The 16,366-nt window shown below is 59.2% G+C and overlaps 1 protein-coding gene across 1 annotated transcript; it reads left to right on the top strand.

The window, feature by feature from the left end:
- The first annotated feature begins 6,556 nt into the window (after window positions 1-6,556).
- BATF2 (basic leucine zipper ATF-like transcription factor 2) lies at window positions 6,557-12,485 on the top strand. The gene is made up of 3 exons (XM_056131566.1): window positions 6,557-6,646; window positions 8,001-8,105; window positions 11,853-12,485. The coding sequence occupies exons 1-3, from the start codon at window positions 6,608-6,610 to the stop codon at window positions 12,483-12,485; spliced, it is 777 nt and encodes a 258-aa protein (XP_055987541.1). The 5' UTR covers window positions 6,557-6,607.
- The last annotated feature ends 3,881 nt before the right edge of the window (window positions 12,486-16,366 follow it).

Raw genomic sequence — 16,366 nt, 5'->3', positions numbered from 1 at the left:
CCACTCTCCCCCGCAGGTGACCTCGATGTTGGAGGCCGGTTCTGTTGGCCTCCTGGGCCTTTGCCTCCACTTCCCGACCAGGCTCTCCAACAACAGTGGGAATTTCCTGCGTGATTGGGGCGTCTTTGCTCGGACAGCTCTGGCTCTGCCCAGTGGGGATCGGTCATCCGTGCTTCTTAGTCTGGGCTTTTCAGCCGTGACCGCCCATCCCCGTTCTCTGGAGAAGGGAGATGGATGGAACATGGACTTAACCATGGGTTATGCCAACTGGGGAAGCTTCCAGGAAGTCCCTGAATTACAGGGTTCAGAGGAGCTCCGGTTACCAGGCGCGCCCTGCCGGGAGCACAAGGCACCCCAGTCCCACCGAAAGGAGCTCAGCGCCCTTGAGTCTCTGCCTTCTGGTGGCTCATTGGCGTTCTTTGTTCTGTCTTTTAGAACTGACTGGTAAGGGGCTGGAGCAATAGCACAGTGGGTAGGGCGTTTGCTTTGCACACGGCCAACCTGGGTTCGATTCCCAGCATCCCATATGGTCCCCTGAGCACCGCCAGGAGTAATTCCTGAGTGCAGAGCCAGGAGTAACCCGTGTGCATCACTGGGTGTGACCCAAAAAGCAAAAAAAAAAAAAAAAGAACTGATCGGTAAACTGAGGCAGCATGCCCCCCACGTTCACAGGCCACACTCACACATTAGTGGGCCCTGAGGAGGGGACCTGAAACCCCCCTTTGCCAGTTGTGGAGAAGCCTGAGGGGCTGTTTGTGGTGTGTGAGCATGTGTGTGTTGTGTATGTGTTGTGTGGGCTGTGGGGTATATCAGAGACGTGTGTATGTGAGGTGTGTGGGGTGGGCGTGGGGTGGGTGTGGTTTGTAGTATTTGGTGTATGGTTTGGTGTGTGTCGTTTATGTGGTGAGTGTGGGGTCTGGGGTGTTGGAGGGTGGGATGTGGGGTTTGGGGGTGTGGGATGTGGGAGTGTGGGATATGGGGGTGTGGGGTTTTGGGGTGAGGGATACGAAGTGGAATGTGGGGTGCGGGTGCAGGGTGTGGTGTGTGTCCGAGTGTGCACATAGCCCTCAGTGGACTGCACCCTCCTGGGTGAGAGTGTGGGGAAGGGTCCAAGTGGGTGTTACTCAGCTCAAGTGGCAGAAAAGTGCTTATTGTGGGGGGACCCCAGGCGGTGGCAGGAGGGAAGGAGATGCAGGAGGATGGGGGGCTGCCCTTTACCCATCTCCAGCTCTCAGCATCCCCCAGAGCCGAGAAGGTGCTGGGTCACCGGCTTGCCAGGGCCTTTTCCGCCAGCCCAGGCCATGCGGCCCTTCCCCACCACCCTCCGGGGATGCTCCGGTGTCCTCGGGGAACAGACGCAGAAGCTAAGAGGGCACCTCAGAGGTGCGCGATAGGCCTGTCCCTCCAGCGTGCAGGATCTCATCGGGGTCCCCCCAGCCTGGGCTTCTCAGGCAGTGACATTCCCGGGGAGGCCCTCGGCACAGGCAGGAGCTCACTGGTGACCACTATCCACAGAACTTTCCGTGTCTGTGGCCGATGGCTGAAGGTCAGCTTTATCCCTGTTTTACAGATGAGAAGACTGAGCCCCAGAGGAACCGGGACCTCGTCCGTTGTCATGCAGCTGGACAGACAGGACTGAGCCCAAGTTGGTGGTTCTTGGTCACCGCTGTCACCTCCCCCAGCGCCCCGGCCCCCCACCCCTCTGCGCCCCACTGTTTATTTATGTTCCCTGATCACTTCCGAAATTCAAGGCCGCTTCCAGGAAAGTGCGTGGCAGGAACCGGGAGAGTCCGGCGTACAAGACTTTGCAGCTGGCAGGGCTGGGGGCAGCAGCTGGGGGCTCCTGCTTCGGCTGGAACCGTGTCGATGGGGTCACAGTGCCGGGGTGACGTCACCCCATTCCCGGAGGTGCCACTGCAGAGGCGGTGAGTGTCTGGGAGCAGCCCAGGCCTTTTCTCCTGTGCCCTGTCACCCACCAGCCTCTGTCCAGCTCCCTCTGTCACGGGCCCCTGACAGCAGGGTCAGCTCAGCGCGACCCACCGCCCTCACGCCAGCCGCCCTGGCACGACAAAGCCATGCAATGAGGGTGACATGGGGCTGGAGCGATAGCACAGCGAGTAGGGCGTTTGCCTTGCACGCAGCCAACCTGGGTTCGATTCCCAGCATTCCATAGGGTCCCCCAAGGAGTAATTCCTGAGTGCAGAGCAAGGAGTAACCCCTAAGCATCATCGGGTGTGACCCAAAAAACAAACAAAGAAAAAGAGGGGACCGGACTTGGTGTCACCCAGGCAGGCAGTCTGTCCCATCTGGGGGTGTGACAAGGCCGGTGATCCTTCTCCTCCCTCCTGCCCACAGCACCTGTGCCCTCTGGAAGTGACACTTTCTCCCGTGAGGGCCTGTGGGGAGGGGCCATGCCCGGCCATGCCCGTGTAGGGTCAGGAACAGCTGCGGGACTCAGGCCAGGCCAAGGCCAGCTGGGTCTGGGAGTGTGGGAACTCGGCGGGCAGTGGGGGCCCGGACGCCCGTCCCCGCTCCTGAAGACACTGAGCTGGCATTTCTGATGGCTGCTGAATTGGCTGTAGAATCAGCCCAGGGCAGAGTGGATGGGTCAGCACTGTCTGCTCCGAGGAGAGTGTGTGGCGCCCTGATCCAGCTGGGCCTGAAGCTCATCCCCTCTGTGCTGGGTAGTCATTTGAGCTTGGGTTAGGACATATAAAACCAAGGGGCCTGGGCTGTGGACTGGAGCGTATGGTTTACAGGTAGGAGGCCCGGATTCGATGCACGGGACCTCGTGGTTCCCTGAGTATCACTGGCAGTAACACACAAATCCTCTTTCTCCCTCTCCCCCATCCCCCCGCAAGCCACTCAAAAGAAGTAAGTAGGCTTTGAGTGTTCCTGGATGTGGCCCAAAAAGAAAAAGGGAAGGAAGAAAGGAAGGAAGGGAGGGAGAGAGGGAGGGAGGAAGGAAAGAAGAGAAGAAAGATAGGCTATTTCATTAGGGAAAAAACCCATCCCTGTTCCTGCAAGCCAACGATTTTTTTTTTTTTTGCTTTTTGGGTCACACCCGGAGATACTCAGGGGTTACTCCTGGCTCTGCACTCAGGAATTACTCCTGGCAGTGCTCACGGCACCATCTGGGATGCTGGGAATCGAACTCGGGTCGATTGCAAGGCAAGGCAAACGTCCTACCCGTTGTGCTATCCCGCTGTGCTATCGCTCCAGTCCTCCACCCCATTTTTTTTCCCCTGACACTACATACAAGCCCCTCTGCTCTGAGTTCACCACTTGCTGGTGTGGCTGAGGTGCGCTGGTCCCAGGACTGGTCCCAGCACATTCTAGGCCCTTCCATGCTCCCAGCTCCACCAAAACTTCCCATCTGTCTTCAGTCCTATTTGCAGATGCCACATTAGGAGGGTCAGGCGCGGGATGGGGTGGGGACACTGGGTCCTCACGCCCCTCCCCCACCTTCTCCCCTTGATTTGATTCCATCAGCTCCTCAAGGCGCCCCGAGGCAGTCGGGCGTCAGAGACAGGGTGCAGGTAGGAAGGGGCAGCTCGGGATGCCCTGACGTGTAGACGGACTTGGCTCAGAGCACTGGCTCGCCCTTGCTTCCCCGGTGCCTCAGTTTCCTCTCTGGTAAAATCCAGAGCTGGTTAGGTCCTGTGGGAATGGTGTGTCCAGGAAGTGACAACAGCTCCAGCGGGGAGGCCGCCTGGGGAGGCTTCAGAGGGGCTGGAGATGGACGTGCTGGCCCTCGTGTCGGGGGAGCAGGGCTGAGGACGGGGGAGGGGGGACGTCCTGGTGTCCCACTCCAGCCCTGTTACAGGACGGTGGTGCCTCCCGGGAGAGGTTGGGCGGTGCCCCCAAGCCTGTCCTCCCAGCCTGGGAAGTCACCCCATCTTTTTTGGGGGATCACACCCAGCAATGCACAGGGTTTACTCCTGGCTTTGCTCTCAGGAATTACTCTTGGCGGTGCTCGGAGGACCTCGTGGGATGCTGGGACTCGAACCCAGGTTGGCCGCGTGCCAGGCAAACGCCCCACCCGCTGTGCTATCGCTCCAGCCCCACCCCATCTTTTTTTTTTCTTTTTGGCGTTTTGAGTCACACCCAGTGACCTGGCGATGCTCAGGGGCCACACCTGGCTCTGCACTCAGCAATTACTCCTGGGATGCCAGGGATCGAACCTACATCAGCCACGTGCAAGGCAAGCTCCCCCCACCCCCCCTTCCGCTCCCCACGGTACTACAGCCCGGACCCAAGTCACCCCAGCTTGCAGGAGGCTTTGCCCCGCCCTTCAGGGCTCCGCCCGCCTCCCTGGGGACTTCAACCCTCAAGGCTGCTGCTTCCGCCTGCCTTGACCAAGGCCAGGGCCTCCTGGGGCTGGGGTGGGGACAACGGGCCCAGCCCTCCTGCAGGTGTTTTTTCGCAATTACATCATACTCTGCCCCGCCCAGCCGCCCCCCCCCCCCCCCAGCCTCCCTCGAGGGTGCGTTAATGAGCCGCTCAGGTGCCTGCCCGGGACCAGGTGTCCCAGCCCTCCGGGTTTCCGGGAAACAGAGATAATTCAGAGAAATGGGTGCCCCAGCTCCCTGCAAGCCAGGCCGGCCCGCACAGTTGGATAAAGACCGGCTTCATCTCATTCTTTGCCGAAACAGCTTGGCGGGGGAGAGAGAGTTCGAGCAGCCCACCTCGCCTTGCGTGCAGCCCACCCCAGTCCAAGCCCTGGCCCCGAGCACGCTGCCCCCCCACCGCAGAGCACCGCCAGGGGGCGCTGCTGAGTATCAGAGGTTATTTCCTTGCCACTCCAGCAGGCTGTGAGAACCCCAAAAACACGAAGACTGGTGGTTGCTGTTGGAAGTTCCTGGCCCAGGTGGAAGCAGCCCGCGGGCCTTGCACCCCGGGTGCCCAGGCAGGCATCACTCATCCAGCAGGAGGCGGTAGACCTGGCCAATCAATCGCAGTGCTCTTTCCTCAGGACCTCAGAGGAAGCAGAGAGCATCTCCAGGGCGGATCAGATCAAATTCAGCAGTACTTGCCATTCCTGGATCCTTCCACCTCAGCCTGGAGGCCCCCGGCTCGGGCACAACCCCCAGATTCCCTAGTTCCCAGGTCTCAGCTGCCCCTGGAATCCTGTCTTGCCTCTGGATGGGGACTTATATTTTGCTTTTTTCTTTTCGGGTCATACCCAGAAATGCTCAGGGATTACTCTTGGCTCTACACTCCTGGTGGTGCTTGGAGAGATCATATGGGGTGCTGGGGATCGAACCCGGGTCAGCTATGTGCAAGGCAAATACCCTCCCCTCTGGATTCTTGCTCTGGTCCTGGATGGGGACTTTTGGCTCTTCCTTCCTTCACCCCAAGATGTTCCCTCCAAGCAGTCACTCTGTGTGGCTGGTGGGCTTCAGGGCTCTGTGGAGCATTGATGAATTGATGAAAGGTTTTTTTTTTGGTTTTTTTTTTTTTGCTTTTGGGTCACACCCGGCGATGCATAGGGGTTACTCCTGCCTCTGCGCTCAGGAATTCAGGAATTATCCCTGGCGGTGCTCAGGGGACCATATGGGATGCTGGGAATCGAACCCGGGTCGACCACGTGCAAGGCAAACGCCCTACCCATTGTGCTATTGCTCCAGCCCCCAGTTTTTTTTTTAATTTGTATTTTGGGGACACACTCGGCCGTGCTCAGGGTTTCCTCCTGGCTCAGTGCTCAGGGATCATGTGCGATGTCAGGAGTAAGACCAGGCTGGCCGTGTGCAAGGCCATCACTGTCCCGGCTGTACTATTACTCTGACTCCTGACACAAGTTTTTATTATGAACTGTTTCAGGTGTCCTCAAAGGGCAGATAAGGATATTGCGGGTAACTGTGTTCCTGTGGAAGTAGCAGAGCAATAGGGGGACATGATGCGGTTCGGGTCATCCCCCTCCTCCCCCCAACAGATGCCCTCTCTCAAGGCTCCACCCCCTGTTCTACCTCACCAGGAAATTGGACGGGAATGAGGCAGCCCACTCCTGAAGGGTGCCCCTTCTCTCACACCTGGTCTGGGGGTTTGATGAGCGACTGTGCCCCTGCCTCGTCCCTGCGGGCTGGGCCTGCCTTAGCCTGCAGCGGCTTCACCCCCAGGTGAACTTGGGGTCCTGACACCAGGCTCCGAGTTGCCCCAGCTCGGCTCCCACTTAAGGCCAGACCCCTGGGGTGGGGTGGGGGGCTCAGCAGAGCCTCACTGGGCCTGGGGGGCCAGGGAACGGGGCTCCCCGTAGCCCCAGAGCCCACATGAGCTTGTAGATTTGCCCACTAGGCTCTGTCCTGGCCCCCCTGCACCCTCCCCATGCGGGGCCCCTCCACCCCCTTCCGTAGCCCCTTCTCCCCAAGCCACCCCCCCCCCCCACCAAGGGCCCCACCGGAAGCGTGGGAAGGGAATTTCAGCCTTGCACCGCCCAGAGGGATTCTGAGCAGCCCTGGCTTTAGGGGAAAGTGAAACTGGCCTTGGTGGGGGCGGAGTGGCCACCGGGGATTTAAGGCCTGCCACTTCCTCAGCCCCCAGAGGGCACAGGGAGGTCACCGCCTCCAGGGACACCCTGAACCGGGAAGCCTCTGTCCCCTGCCCAAGCATGCATCTCTACGGGCCCCAGGAGCTGCTGGCTGGGCCGGTGAGTGGAGGGGATTGGTGGGGGGGAGAAGGAGCTTCTGCCTCAGGGTCCCAGTGCCACGCAGGGAGGGCTGAGCCCAGGGTTCCCAGTGCCCAGGCAGAGAGGGCTGTGTCCCGGGTCCCAGTGACCAGGAAGGAAGGAGTGTGTCTGGGGTCCCCAATACCCAGGCAGGGAGGGGTGTGCCCGGGGTCCCCAATACCCAGGTAGGGGGGTGTGCGTGGGGTCCCCAATTCCCAGGCAGGGAGGGGTGTGCCTGGGGTCCCACTGCCCAGGCAGGGAGGGGTGTGGCTGGGGTCCCAGTGCCCAGACAGGGAGGGGTGTGCCCGGAGTCTCCAATACCCAGACAGGGAGGGGTGTGCCCGGGGTCCCCAATACCCAGACAGGGAGGGGTGTGCCTGGGGTCCCAGTGCCCAGGCAAGTAGGGCTGTGCCCGGGGTCCCAGCTCTGTGCCCAGGGGTTCCTCCACGCCCCTCCAGTCTCACTGTTGAGTCCTGAACAGTCAGTGGTTAGAATGAGGGGTTTGCGGGGCTGGAGAGATAGCACAGCGGGTAGGGCGTTTGCCTTGCATGCAGTTGACCCGGGTTCAATTCCCAGCATCCCATATGGTTCCCTGAGCACTGCCAGGCGTAGTTCCTGAGTGCAGAGCCAGGAGTAACCCCTGTGCATCACCGGGTGTGACCCAAAAAGCAAAAAAAAAAAAAGAATGAGGGGTTCGCATCTGAGGCACCTTCTACCCGCCCTGATGAAACTTCCCCTCTCACCCTGAGTCCCCTGGGGGGGTGCCTCTTTCCCAGCCAGTTCCCAGAGGCCACCCTCATCCTAGCCAGGTGCCCAGGGATAGAGCCCCCGCCTGCCCCCCCGCTCAGAACACCCCCTCCAAGGATGACTGCGGAAAACGCGTGGCCCTCAGGTCCCCACTGTTCCCCTCTTGCCTGAATGATTTCCCAGGACCCCTGGGCAAGGCAGGGACCCTTGAGCAGGGAGCAGGTCACCACTGTCCCCGAGTCAGAAACTCTCCATCCATTGGAGGGGTCGCCTGCTGGGGGGGGGGGGGTGGCGCGGTGGGCTCTGATGGCCACTGTGCCCCCTTCTCCATGCCAGGCACCCCGTGAATGTCCAGGAAAAGGGGTCAGGCTGGAGCTGGGCATCAGCGCACCCCGGGAAGGGCGAGACTGGAGCCAGCGGTCAGGAGAGTGTGGGCGTGGGAGGGCACCCCAGCGCCCAGTGGCCAGCGTGGCCTCCCAAAATCTGGGCTGTGAGCTGAATACGTGGGGGCCCCAACTCCAGGGATGGGCTTTGATGCTGGGAGCAAGCCCTGCGGGAGTCCCCTGAGCCCGCGGTCCCCGCCCTGCAGTGCCCCTCGGAGCAGCAGAAGCAGCTGAAGAAGAAGCAGGCGAGCCGCGTGGCGGCCCAGCGCAGCCGGCAGAGACACACGGACAAGGCGGACGCCCTGCACCAGGTGGGCCCCCCACCACTGCCCCTCATGCCTTGAGATTCCTGGGGGCTAAGCTCAGGGCAGAGCCTGGAAGGTGCATCCTGACACCCCCAGAGCAGTGGGGCGATGGGAAGCAGGAGCACGAGGGAGCAGCGGCACAGTGTTGCGGTCAAGGTCCCTGCCCAGGTGCCCCTCCAGCCTGAGGGTGCCCCCCATGATCGCCCTGGGACTCTGAGGAGGTCACCAGGCCACACGGGGCCAAGTCAGGTTCAAGACAGACGGGCGTCGGGGCTGGAGCAGTAGTAGAACAGGTAGGGCATCTGCCTTGCATGTGGCCGACCCGGGTTCGATTCCTAGCATCCCATAGGGTCCACTGATTACCGTCAGGAGTGATTCCCAAGTGCAGAGCCAGGAGTAACCTCTGAGCATCGCGGGGTGTGACCCAAGGCGGGGGAGAAGACAGGCATTGGTGGCCAGCACCACTGTGGTCTCTTCCTTCTCTGAGCTCCACTGGGGTCGTTCCTCAGGGCAGGGACAGTCCTTTCTGCATGCCGGCGGGACCCTTATGGGCATGACAAGAGGCTGGAAGCCATGTGGGAGTTGTCAGGGGGTGCCCCCGGCACTTACGTATTTTGTTGTCTTTGGCGGTCAGCTCTGGAAGCGCTCAGGGGCTACTCCTGGCTCTGTGCTCAGGGATCAGTCCTGGTGGGGTTCAAGGGACCATGTGGGGTGGCGGGAATTGAACCCAGGCCAGCCACATGCCAGGCAAGCATCCTCCCCGCTGTGCCATAACTCCGGCCTCAGCACTTCCCTCCTGACCCTGGACTGTCCCTTCCCACCCTGGCATCCCTCACCCCGACCTCCACCTCCTCCCTGGCCAGGCTCAGACCTCCCCTGCCCTCCATCCACGGAGGGTAACCCAGCTGGAGCTCGATTCATTTTTCTTTTTCTGTGAATTTTTGGGGCCACTCACACCCCATGTTGCTTGGGGGTCACTCTGGACGATGCTCGGGACCGTGTGGTGCTGGGGATTGAAGCTGCACTCAGTCCTTGGCGCTGCTCCCTGGCTCCAAGGGGCCTTCCTGAACCGCCTCTCCCGTTAGCCCTGGCCGTGTCGCTCGTGTCAACCTTGCTCTGTGCTTGTGTCTACACAGCCTGTAAGTGCCCCGAAGGTAGGGAATGATTCCTGCCCTGCTCTTTCCCCATAGCTTTTAACACAGAGGAGAAATTTCCCGTGGAGCCCACAGGAGAGTCAGAACTAAGACTTCAGGAACACTAGCAAGGACAGCTGGCACAGAGAGCCAGGGGATGGGGGTAAAGTCAGAATGGATTTTGCAGGGTGAATAGGAGTTTTCCACCTGAGCAAAGGGAGTGAAGAGCACTGTAGGCAGAAGACACGGCCGGGTGCAAGTGTCGGGAGCAATCTTCCAGAACTGCCAGGGTGGCCCTGGGGGTCCCTGGCACTGCAGGCCCAAGCAGCACACATCCTCAGGCGCTAGCCCTGAACTGCTGGCACCGTTGGCCGAGTATGTCTGGGAGGGCCCCCCAAATCCCATGAGCACTGCTCAAGCCCAGGGCCAATGCCACTACAGGGCAGAGCCCATAGGAGTGTGTGGGCCGTTCCTTCTAGAAATGTCCACTGAGCATCTCTGCCGTGGCAGGCTTACTTGTAAGCACTGGAGATACAGCTGGGAACACAGAAAACCACCCCCCCACACACACATGCATGTACACGCACACACACACACACACACTTGCACACACGTGCACACACACATACACATACATGCACATATGTGCATCTCCTGCTTCTGAGTCAGACCCAAAAACCTCCAAGAAGCATTTGGGATGTTGGAGAGATGTTCCAGGGAGAGGTATGGCAGATAGGAGGGTGACAGGTGGCCAAAGGGGTGCAGGAAAGTTAGGGGGAGGGGTGGGGAGGGAGTGAAGAACGAGTGAATGAAGCAGAGACTGAGTGGGCCCATTTCTGCAAGTGAAGTCTTTCGTTCATTGGAGGCCTCACCCCAAAGTGCTCAGGGCTTATTCCTGGCTCTGTGCTCAGGGAGCACTCCTGGCGGGTCTCGGATCATGTGTGGTACCATGGATCGAACCTAGGTCTGCAGCACAAGGCAAGTGCCCGGCCTGCTGTACTGTCGCTCCAGCCCCCTGAACTGTCACTGTCACTGTCCTCCCATTGTTCATCGATTTGCTCGAGCGGGCCCAGTAACATCTCCATTGTGAGACTTTATTATTACTGTGTTTGGCATATCAAATACAACTCGGATAGCTTGCCAGGCTTTGCCGTGTGGGCGAGATACTCTCGGTAGCTTGCCAGGCTTTGCCGTGCGGGCGAGATACTCTTGGTAGCTTGCTGGGCTCTCCGAGAGAGGCGGAGGAATTGAACTTGGGTCGGCCATATTGGCCGCTTGCAAGGCAAACGCCTTACCTGCTGTGCTATCGCTCCAGCCTGTCCCTGAACTGGTCTTGAAGAATTCCTTTCTTTCTGTTTTGGGGCCACGCCTTGAGGTGTTTAGGGGATACCTGCTCAGTCCTTGGGATCACACTGGATCTCCCTGCCCCCTGCACATAGAGCTCATGCTTCTGCCCACAGGGCTCTCTCCATCCTTAAGAACTGGTTTAAAATCTGGGGCCAGAGCAATAGTACAGACAGTAGGGCATTTGCCTTGCACGCGCCAGCCTGGGTTCGATCCCCGGCATCCCATATGGTGCACTAAGCTCTCCAGGAGTGATTCCTGGGCACAAATTCGATAGTACTCCCTGAGCACTGCTGGGTGTCACACAAAGACATAGTAATAATAATAATATTAATAATAATAATATTAATAACAATAATATCACTGTAGCACTGTCCTCCCATTGTTCATCAATTTTCTCGAGTGGGCACCAGTAATGTCTCACAACAAATTGTGAAACTTGTGGTTACTGTTTTTGGCATATCGAATACGTCACGGGTAGCTTGCCAGGCTCTGCCGTGCGGGCGAGATACTCTCGGTAGCTTGCCGGGCTCTCCGAGAGGGGCGGAGGAATCGAACTCGGGTCAGCCACGTTGGCTGTGTGCAAGGCAAACGCCCTACCGCTGTGCTATTGCTCTAGCCCCAATACGTAACAACAAAACAAAAAGGAAAGAAAAAAACTGCTTTGTAGATTCTTCTCTTTGCCCCTTTCCCTGGTGTGAGGATTTTGCAAGGGGTTAAACACTGGAGTTAGGGTGTGGCAGGGAGTCCCTATGCCTTCCTGGTGGAGTTCCCACATTCCTGGATGTGTGCTGGGGCTCGAACTCTCCCCCTGAGCTCCATCACTGCACCCCAGAAATGCACAGGGAGTAGCACTTAGTACAGTGCCCGTTCAAGCCGCCAGTCAGTACAAACATCCCCCTGGGAGGGGACTGTGCGGGGTAGTGACATCCCAGCCACCTAGGGGACAGAGTGCTGGCAGAGGAGGTGGGGAGAATAAGGGGAACACCCCGAGTCCATCTGAAGGAAGTGAGGAACAGGCTGAGCCGTGGAGGCTGAGATGCTGGAGGGGTGAGCAAGGTACCACTGCACGGGAGTCGGGCTCTCCAGGACCGGAAGGTGGGTGGTTGGGGGGTCCACTCATTAGGGGGGCGATGGCCATCCTGGGCTGGGGAGCTGGCAGTGACGATAGAGGGCAGGTTGGGGAGACCAGCAGGGGGTGGTCCTTGTGCCCAAAGTCGCGCAGCTGGGTTGGGGGTGCAGGGCTGGGCTGACCCCCACCCTCCTGCACCCACAGCAGTACGAGTCCCTGGAGAAGCACAACCTCGCACTGCGAAGGGAGATCCAGGCACTACGGGACGAGCTGGGCAGGTGGAGCCGGACCCTGCAGGAACACGAGTGTCTGTGCATCTCGGACTGCACTGCCCACGCACCTCCGCTGCCCCTGGACTGCTGGGGCCGCGCTGAGCAGACCCCTGGCCCCGCACCCCTCGGACAGCACTGCAGCCCAGAGCAACAGCCGGGCCTGTTCCCCGCACCCCCAGTCTCCTCGGCTCCCCGCCGGCAGCCCCACAGCGCCCCCAGCCTCCTCCTGTCCCCTCCGCCCTCACTGTCCCTCGGCCCTGCCGACCGGACACCTCCCCCTGCCCAGCCGACCTCAGCCAGCGGCGCCGGCCAGCTGAGCCCATTCTCCGAGCTCAGTGCCCTTTTGCCCTGCCTGGCGGCCCCTCCACAGCCCCTGGAGCGGAAGCAGCCGCTGGGGGTGAGGTCGGGGGCCTCCCCCTTCCGCCCTTCGGTGACTCCGGAGCTGACAGCCCTGCAGGACCCCCAGCACCCCGTGTCGGCGGCTGCATGCTGGCTGGATGAAGACCCGGGCCCCCAGCTCCTCCTGGCTTTTCCCCTGCTCTCCTCTGCTCAAGTCCACCTCTGACCAAGCCGGGCGCCCCCCTCCCCAGGCCTGGGTGCCCACTGCCCTTTGGAAGCTGCCCTGTGTGTCCACCACCCTGCCAAGACCCAGTCAGTGTCTCTGTCTTAACTTTGCCTCGTGGACAGGCTGCGAGATGCAAATGATCGTGCCCCCTTTGCAGAGAGGGAGGAAAGCTCGGAGAGGTCATTCAGCTTTTCTGACCCCACACAGCCCTTCCTGGCAACCTGAATCACCACCCCCTCTGCTCCTCTTCTGTGGGATCCTGGCCCAGGGGGCTGGAGGGGTGTGAGGCTTAGGTGCTGGGAGGGGACTCCTCCCTCAGTCACTGTGATTGCCAAGGCAGCGGGGTCCCCTGGCCCCTGCAGCCTCGCCCTGGCTGGGGCCGGTCCAGAGTCCACAGCTGGGTGGGGAGGCCCTGCAGGAACCGGATGGGAACTCTTCCCTGGGTGGGGTTTCAGAGTGGAGGAAATGAACCTGTGAGTGGGCGTGGGCGCAGTTCCCCTGGAATGTCTCCAGAGGGGGTGCTAGGTGCAGGGAGATTCTGCAGGGGAAATCCTCCAGGCTCTTCCCCTAAGCTCCCAGTAGTCACTGTCCCCCCCCACATCCCAGGGCCATGGACGGGTGGCCTTCCCAGAATCACGCTCATCACCCACAGGAAGAGACGGGGCTTCTGGGAGCCACTCATGTCCTGCACAGGAAGAGGCGGGGCTTCTGGGAGCCACTGGTGTCCACACAGGAAGAGGCGGGGCTTCCGGGGGCCACTCATGTCCTGCACAGGAAGAGGCGGGGCTTCTGGGAGCCACTCGTGTCATTCCTGGTAAAAGTTGGGAGCAAGTGAGGGTAGGGCTATGGACAAGATAATGTTTAAGCAAGTTCTGGGCTTGGACCTGGCAGGGGTGGACCCCGTGTCCTCTCCCGTTCCTGGTCCATCTCTGGGCATCCCGTGGTGCCTTGTTATCCTCAGGCCCCTCCCAGCAGTACCCCTTTCTGCCCTGAACCTGATGGCAGGTGTTAGAATGGCGGGACGTTGGCAGGGGCATGGCTCGAAGGTCACCCCCAGGCACTGGGATGGGAGCTGCAGCCGTTCCTCCCCATCTCCTGCACATGAAGCAGTCACTGCACCCCGATGACTCCCTCGGGGCACCGAGCTCAGGTCTCCCACATTTCTGATGGCCAATAAAGAGTTTCTCACTTCTCTCTGCCTTGGCTGCTTGACCCAAGCTCTACCCGGAACCTGCTCTGCTGAAACCATAGCGTCTTTGATATCACTTAATCACTTATCACTTAACTTCCCGTTAGTCGGCGATTTGCTCGAGCGGGCGCCAGTAACATCTCCCTTTGTCCCTGTCGCGTGCTAGTGTAGCCCAATGGCATCTGTCCGCTCCGGGAACATGAAGAGCCCCAAAACGATCGTTCATGATCTTGACGAAGAAGTCTGACCATCTGGTAGGTGGGCGACCACGCGGTCTTTTGACATCCCGTGGAATCCAGTCAGTGACAGCTCTAGTCCAGCGGTCGTCTTTAAATCTCATTGCGTGACCAGCCCATCTGATTTTTAAAGTAATGTAGGAGTGGGCTGGAGCGATAGCACAGCGTGTAGGGCGTTTGCCTTGCAGGCAGCGAACATGACCGACCCAAGTTCGATTCCTCCACCCCCCTCAGAGAGCCCGGCAAGCTACTGAGAGTATCTCGCCCGCACAGCAAAGCCTGGCAATCTACCCATATACCAAACACAGTAACAAGTCTCACAATGTTACTGGGCCCACTCCAGCAAATCCATGAACAATGGGAGGACAGTGATACAGTGATACAGTGAATGTGGGAGTACTGCTATTTGTTCAGCCCAAAGCATCTTTGAGAGAAGAGGGATGCTTCTGGACCTTAGAAATGAGCCATGGCTGCGAACCCACCCTGGCCCCCATGGCACGGAGGGGGCAATGGGCCCAGCGAATGGGCTTACTCTGATCACACAGCCCAGGTGGGTGTCCCCGCTCTTGGGGTCGCATCTCTGAGTACAGGGGGAGGGGAGAACATGAGATTCAGGGACGGAACTTGGGCCTGTCACACATGAAACCTGTCCTCTAGCCCTGGTCACAGGTCTTGGGAGTCACAGTCCCAAGCGCCTGATGGGAAGAGCCAGGGATCTGCTGGCTGGAGTCTGGCAGGAGGGTCGGGGCAGGCTGATATCAGGACTCCACGGTGGCAAGAGGCCTGGTTGGGCCTGGTCTGTCACGCTAACGTGTTTCAGGCGAGCTCTGTTCTCTTTGGCCTGATGTGGCGATGCTACTTCCTGACCAATGGGTAGGTCCTATCCCCACCCCTCACAGGGGGAAGCTGAGACCAGGCCTCAGTCCCAAGGCCAGGGACAGGAGGGAAATTGGGGACGTAGGGGCAGCACCTGTGTCTTCTCTGTCCTTTTCTGTGGACCCATCAGACTTGCTGATAGATAAAAGCCAAGACAATTAAACTTCACCTTGTTCTTGTTTGGTTTTGGGTCACATCCGGCGATGCTCAGGGATTACTCCTGGTTCTGTGCTCAGGAATCACTCCTGGCAGTGCTCAAGGGACCATATGGGATGCTGGGGATCAAACCAGGTTGGTTGCCTTTAAGGCAAGCACCTACCCACTGTGCTATTTCTCTGACCCCTAAACCTCACCTTTTTTTTTTTTTGCTTTTTGGGTCACACCTGGCAATGCACAGGGGTTACTCCTGGCTCTGCACTCAGGAGTTACTCCTGGCGGTGCTCAGGGGACCATATGGGATGCTGGGAATCGAACCTGTGTCGGCCATGTTGGCTGCGTGCAAGGCAAACGCCCTACCCGCTGTGCTATCGCTCCAGCCCCATAAACCTCACCTTTTAAAACATTTTTTTTGTTTGTTTTTTGTTCATCTTGGGCTATGTCTGGAAATGCTCAGGGGTTACTCCTGATTCTGTACTCAGGGATCGCTCCTGGTAGTGCTCTGGGGGTCACATGGGATGCCAAGAATTGAACCCAAACCTGGATCTGCCAAAAGTCCTACAGGGTGTGCTATCTCTCCTGCCCCACCTTTTGTTTGTTTGGGGGTCACACCAGGTGGTACTCAGTGCTTATTCCTGGTTATATACTCAGGGATCGCACCTGGTGGTTCTTATGGCATCATATGGAGTGCCAGGAAAGGAACTCTGGTCAGCTGTGGGTAAGGCAAGCACTTTCCTCATGTATTATTTCTCCAGTCCCAAGAAAAATAAACTTCTAAGGTTAAAAAACAAAACAATAAGAGGACAGTTGGAGTGACAATATAGCAGGTGGGGCATTTGCCTTGTAGATAGTTGACTGGGGTTCGGTCCCCAGAACACCGCATGATCCCTCAAGCCTGCCAGGAGCGATTCCTTAGCACAGAGCCAGGAGTCAGTCCTGGGCATAGAGCCAGGAGCCATCCCTGAGCACAGAGCCAGGAGTCATCCCTAAGCACAGTTAGGAATCAGCCCTGAGTACAGAGCCAGGAGTCATCCCTTAGCACAGAGCCAGGGGTCATCCCTTAGCACAAAGCCAGGAGTCATCCCTAAGCACAGAGAGTCAGGAATCAGCCCTGAGCACAGAGCCATGAGTCATCCCTGAGCACAGAGCCAGGAGTCAGCCCTGAGCACTGCTCATTTTATTATGGTGGTCTCTCAGCATGTGCAGGAGGCTGGGGCCACCCCGGCCCATATGGTTCAGTGGCTGTCAGAGGAGGAGTGTCAGGGACCTCCAGAGCCACCTGGGGAGTGGCCACGTGGTAGCAGGGGACAATCAAGGCTGTGCCCCAAACCCCTATTGTCTGCACTCTCTCCCCAGTCCCAAGATGTAGATTCCTTTTGGTGGGTAGCGATTTGGGACGGGGAGCCTCCAGGGCGGCACGAAGA

The sequence above is a fragment of the Sorex fumeus genome, unplaced genomic scaffold, assembly GCF_029834395.1.
Source record: "Sorex fumeus unplaced genomic scaffold, SorFum_2.1 ptg000093l, whole genome shotgun sequence".
Lineage (NCBI taxonomy): Eukaryota > Metazoa > Chordata > Mammalia > Eulipotyphla > Soricidae > Sorex > Sorex fumeus.
This window is presented reverse-complemented; position numbering and strand designations above follow the sequence as displayed.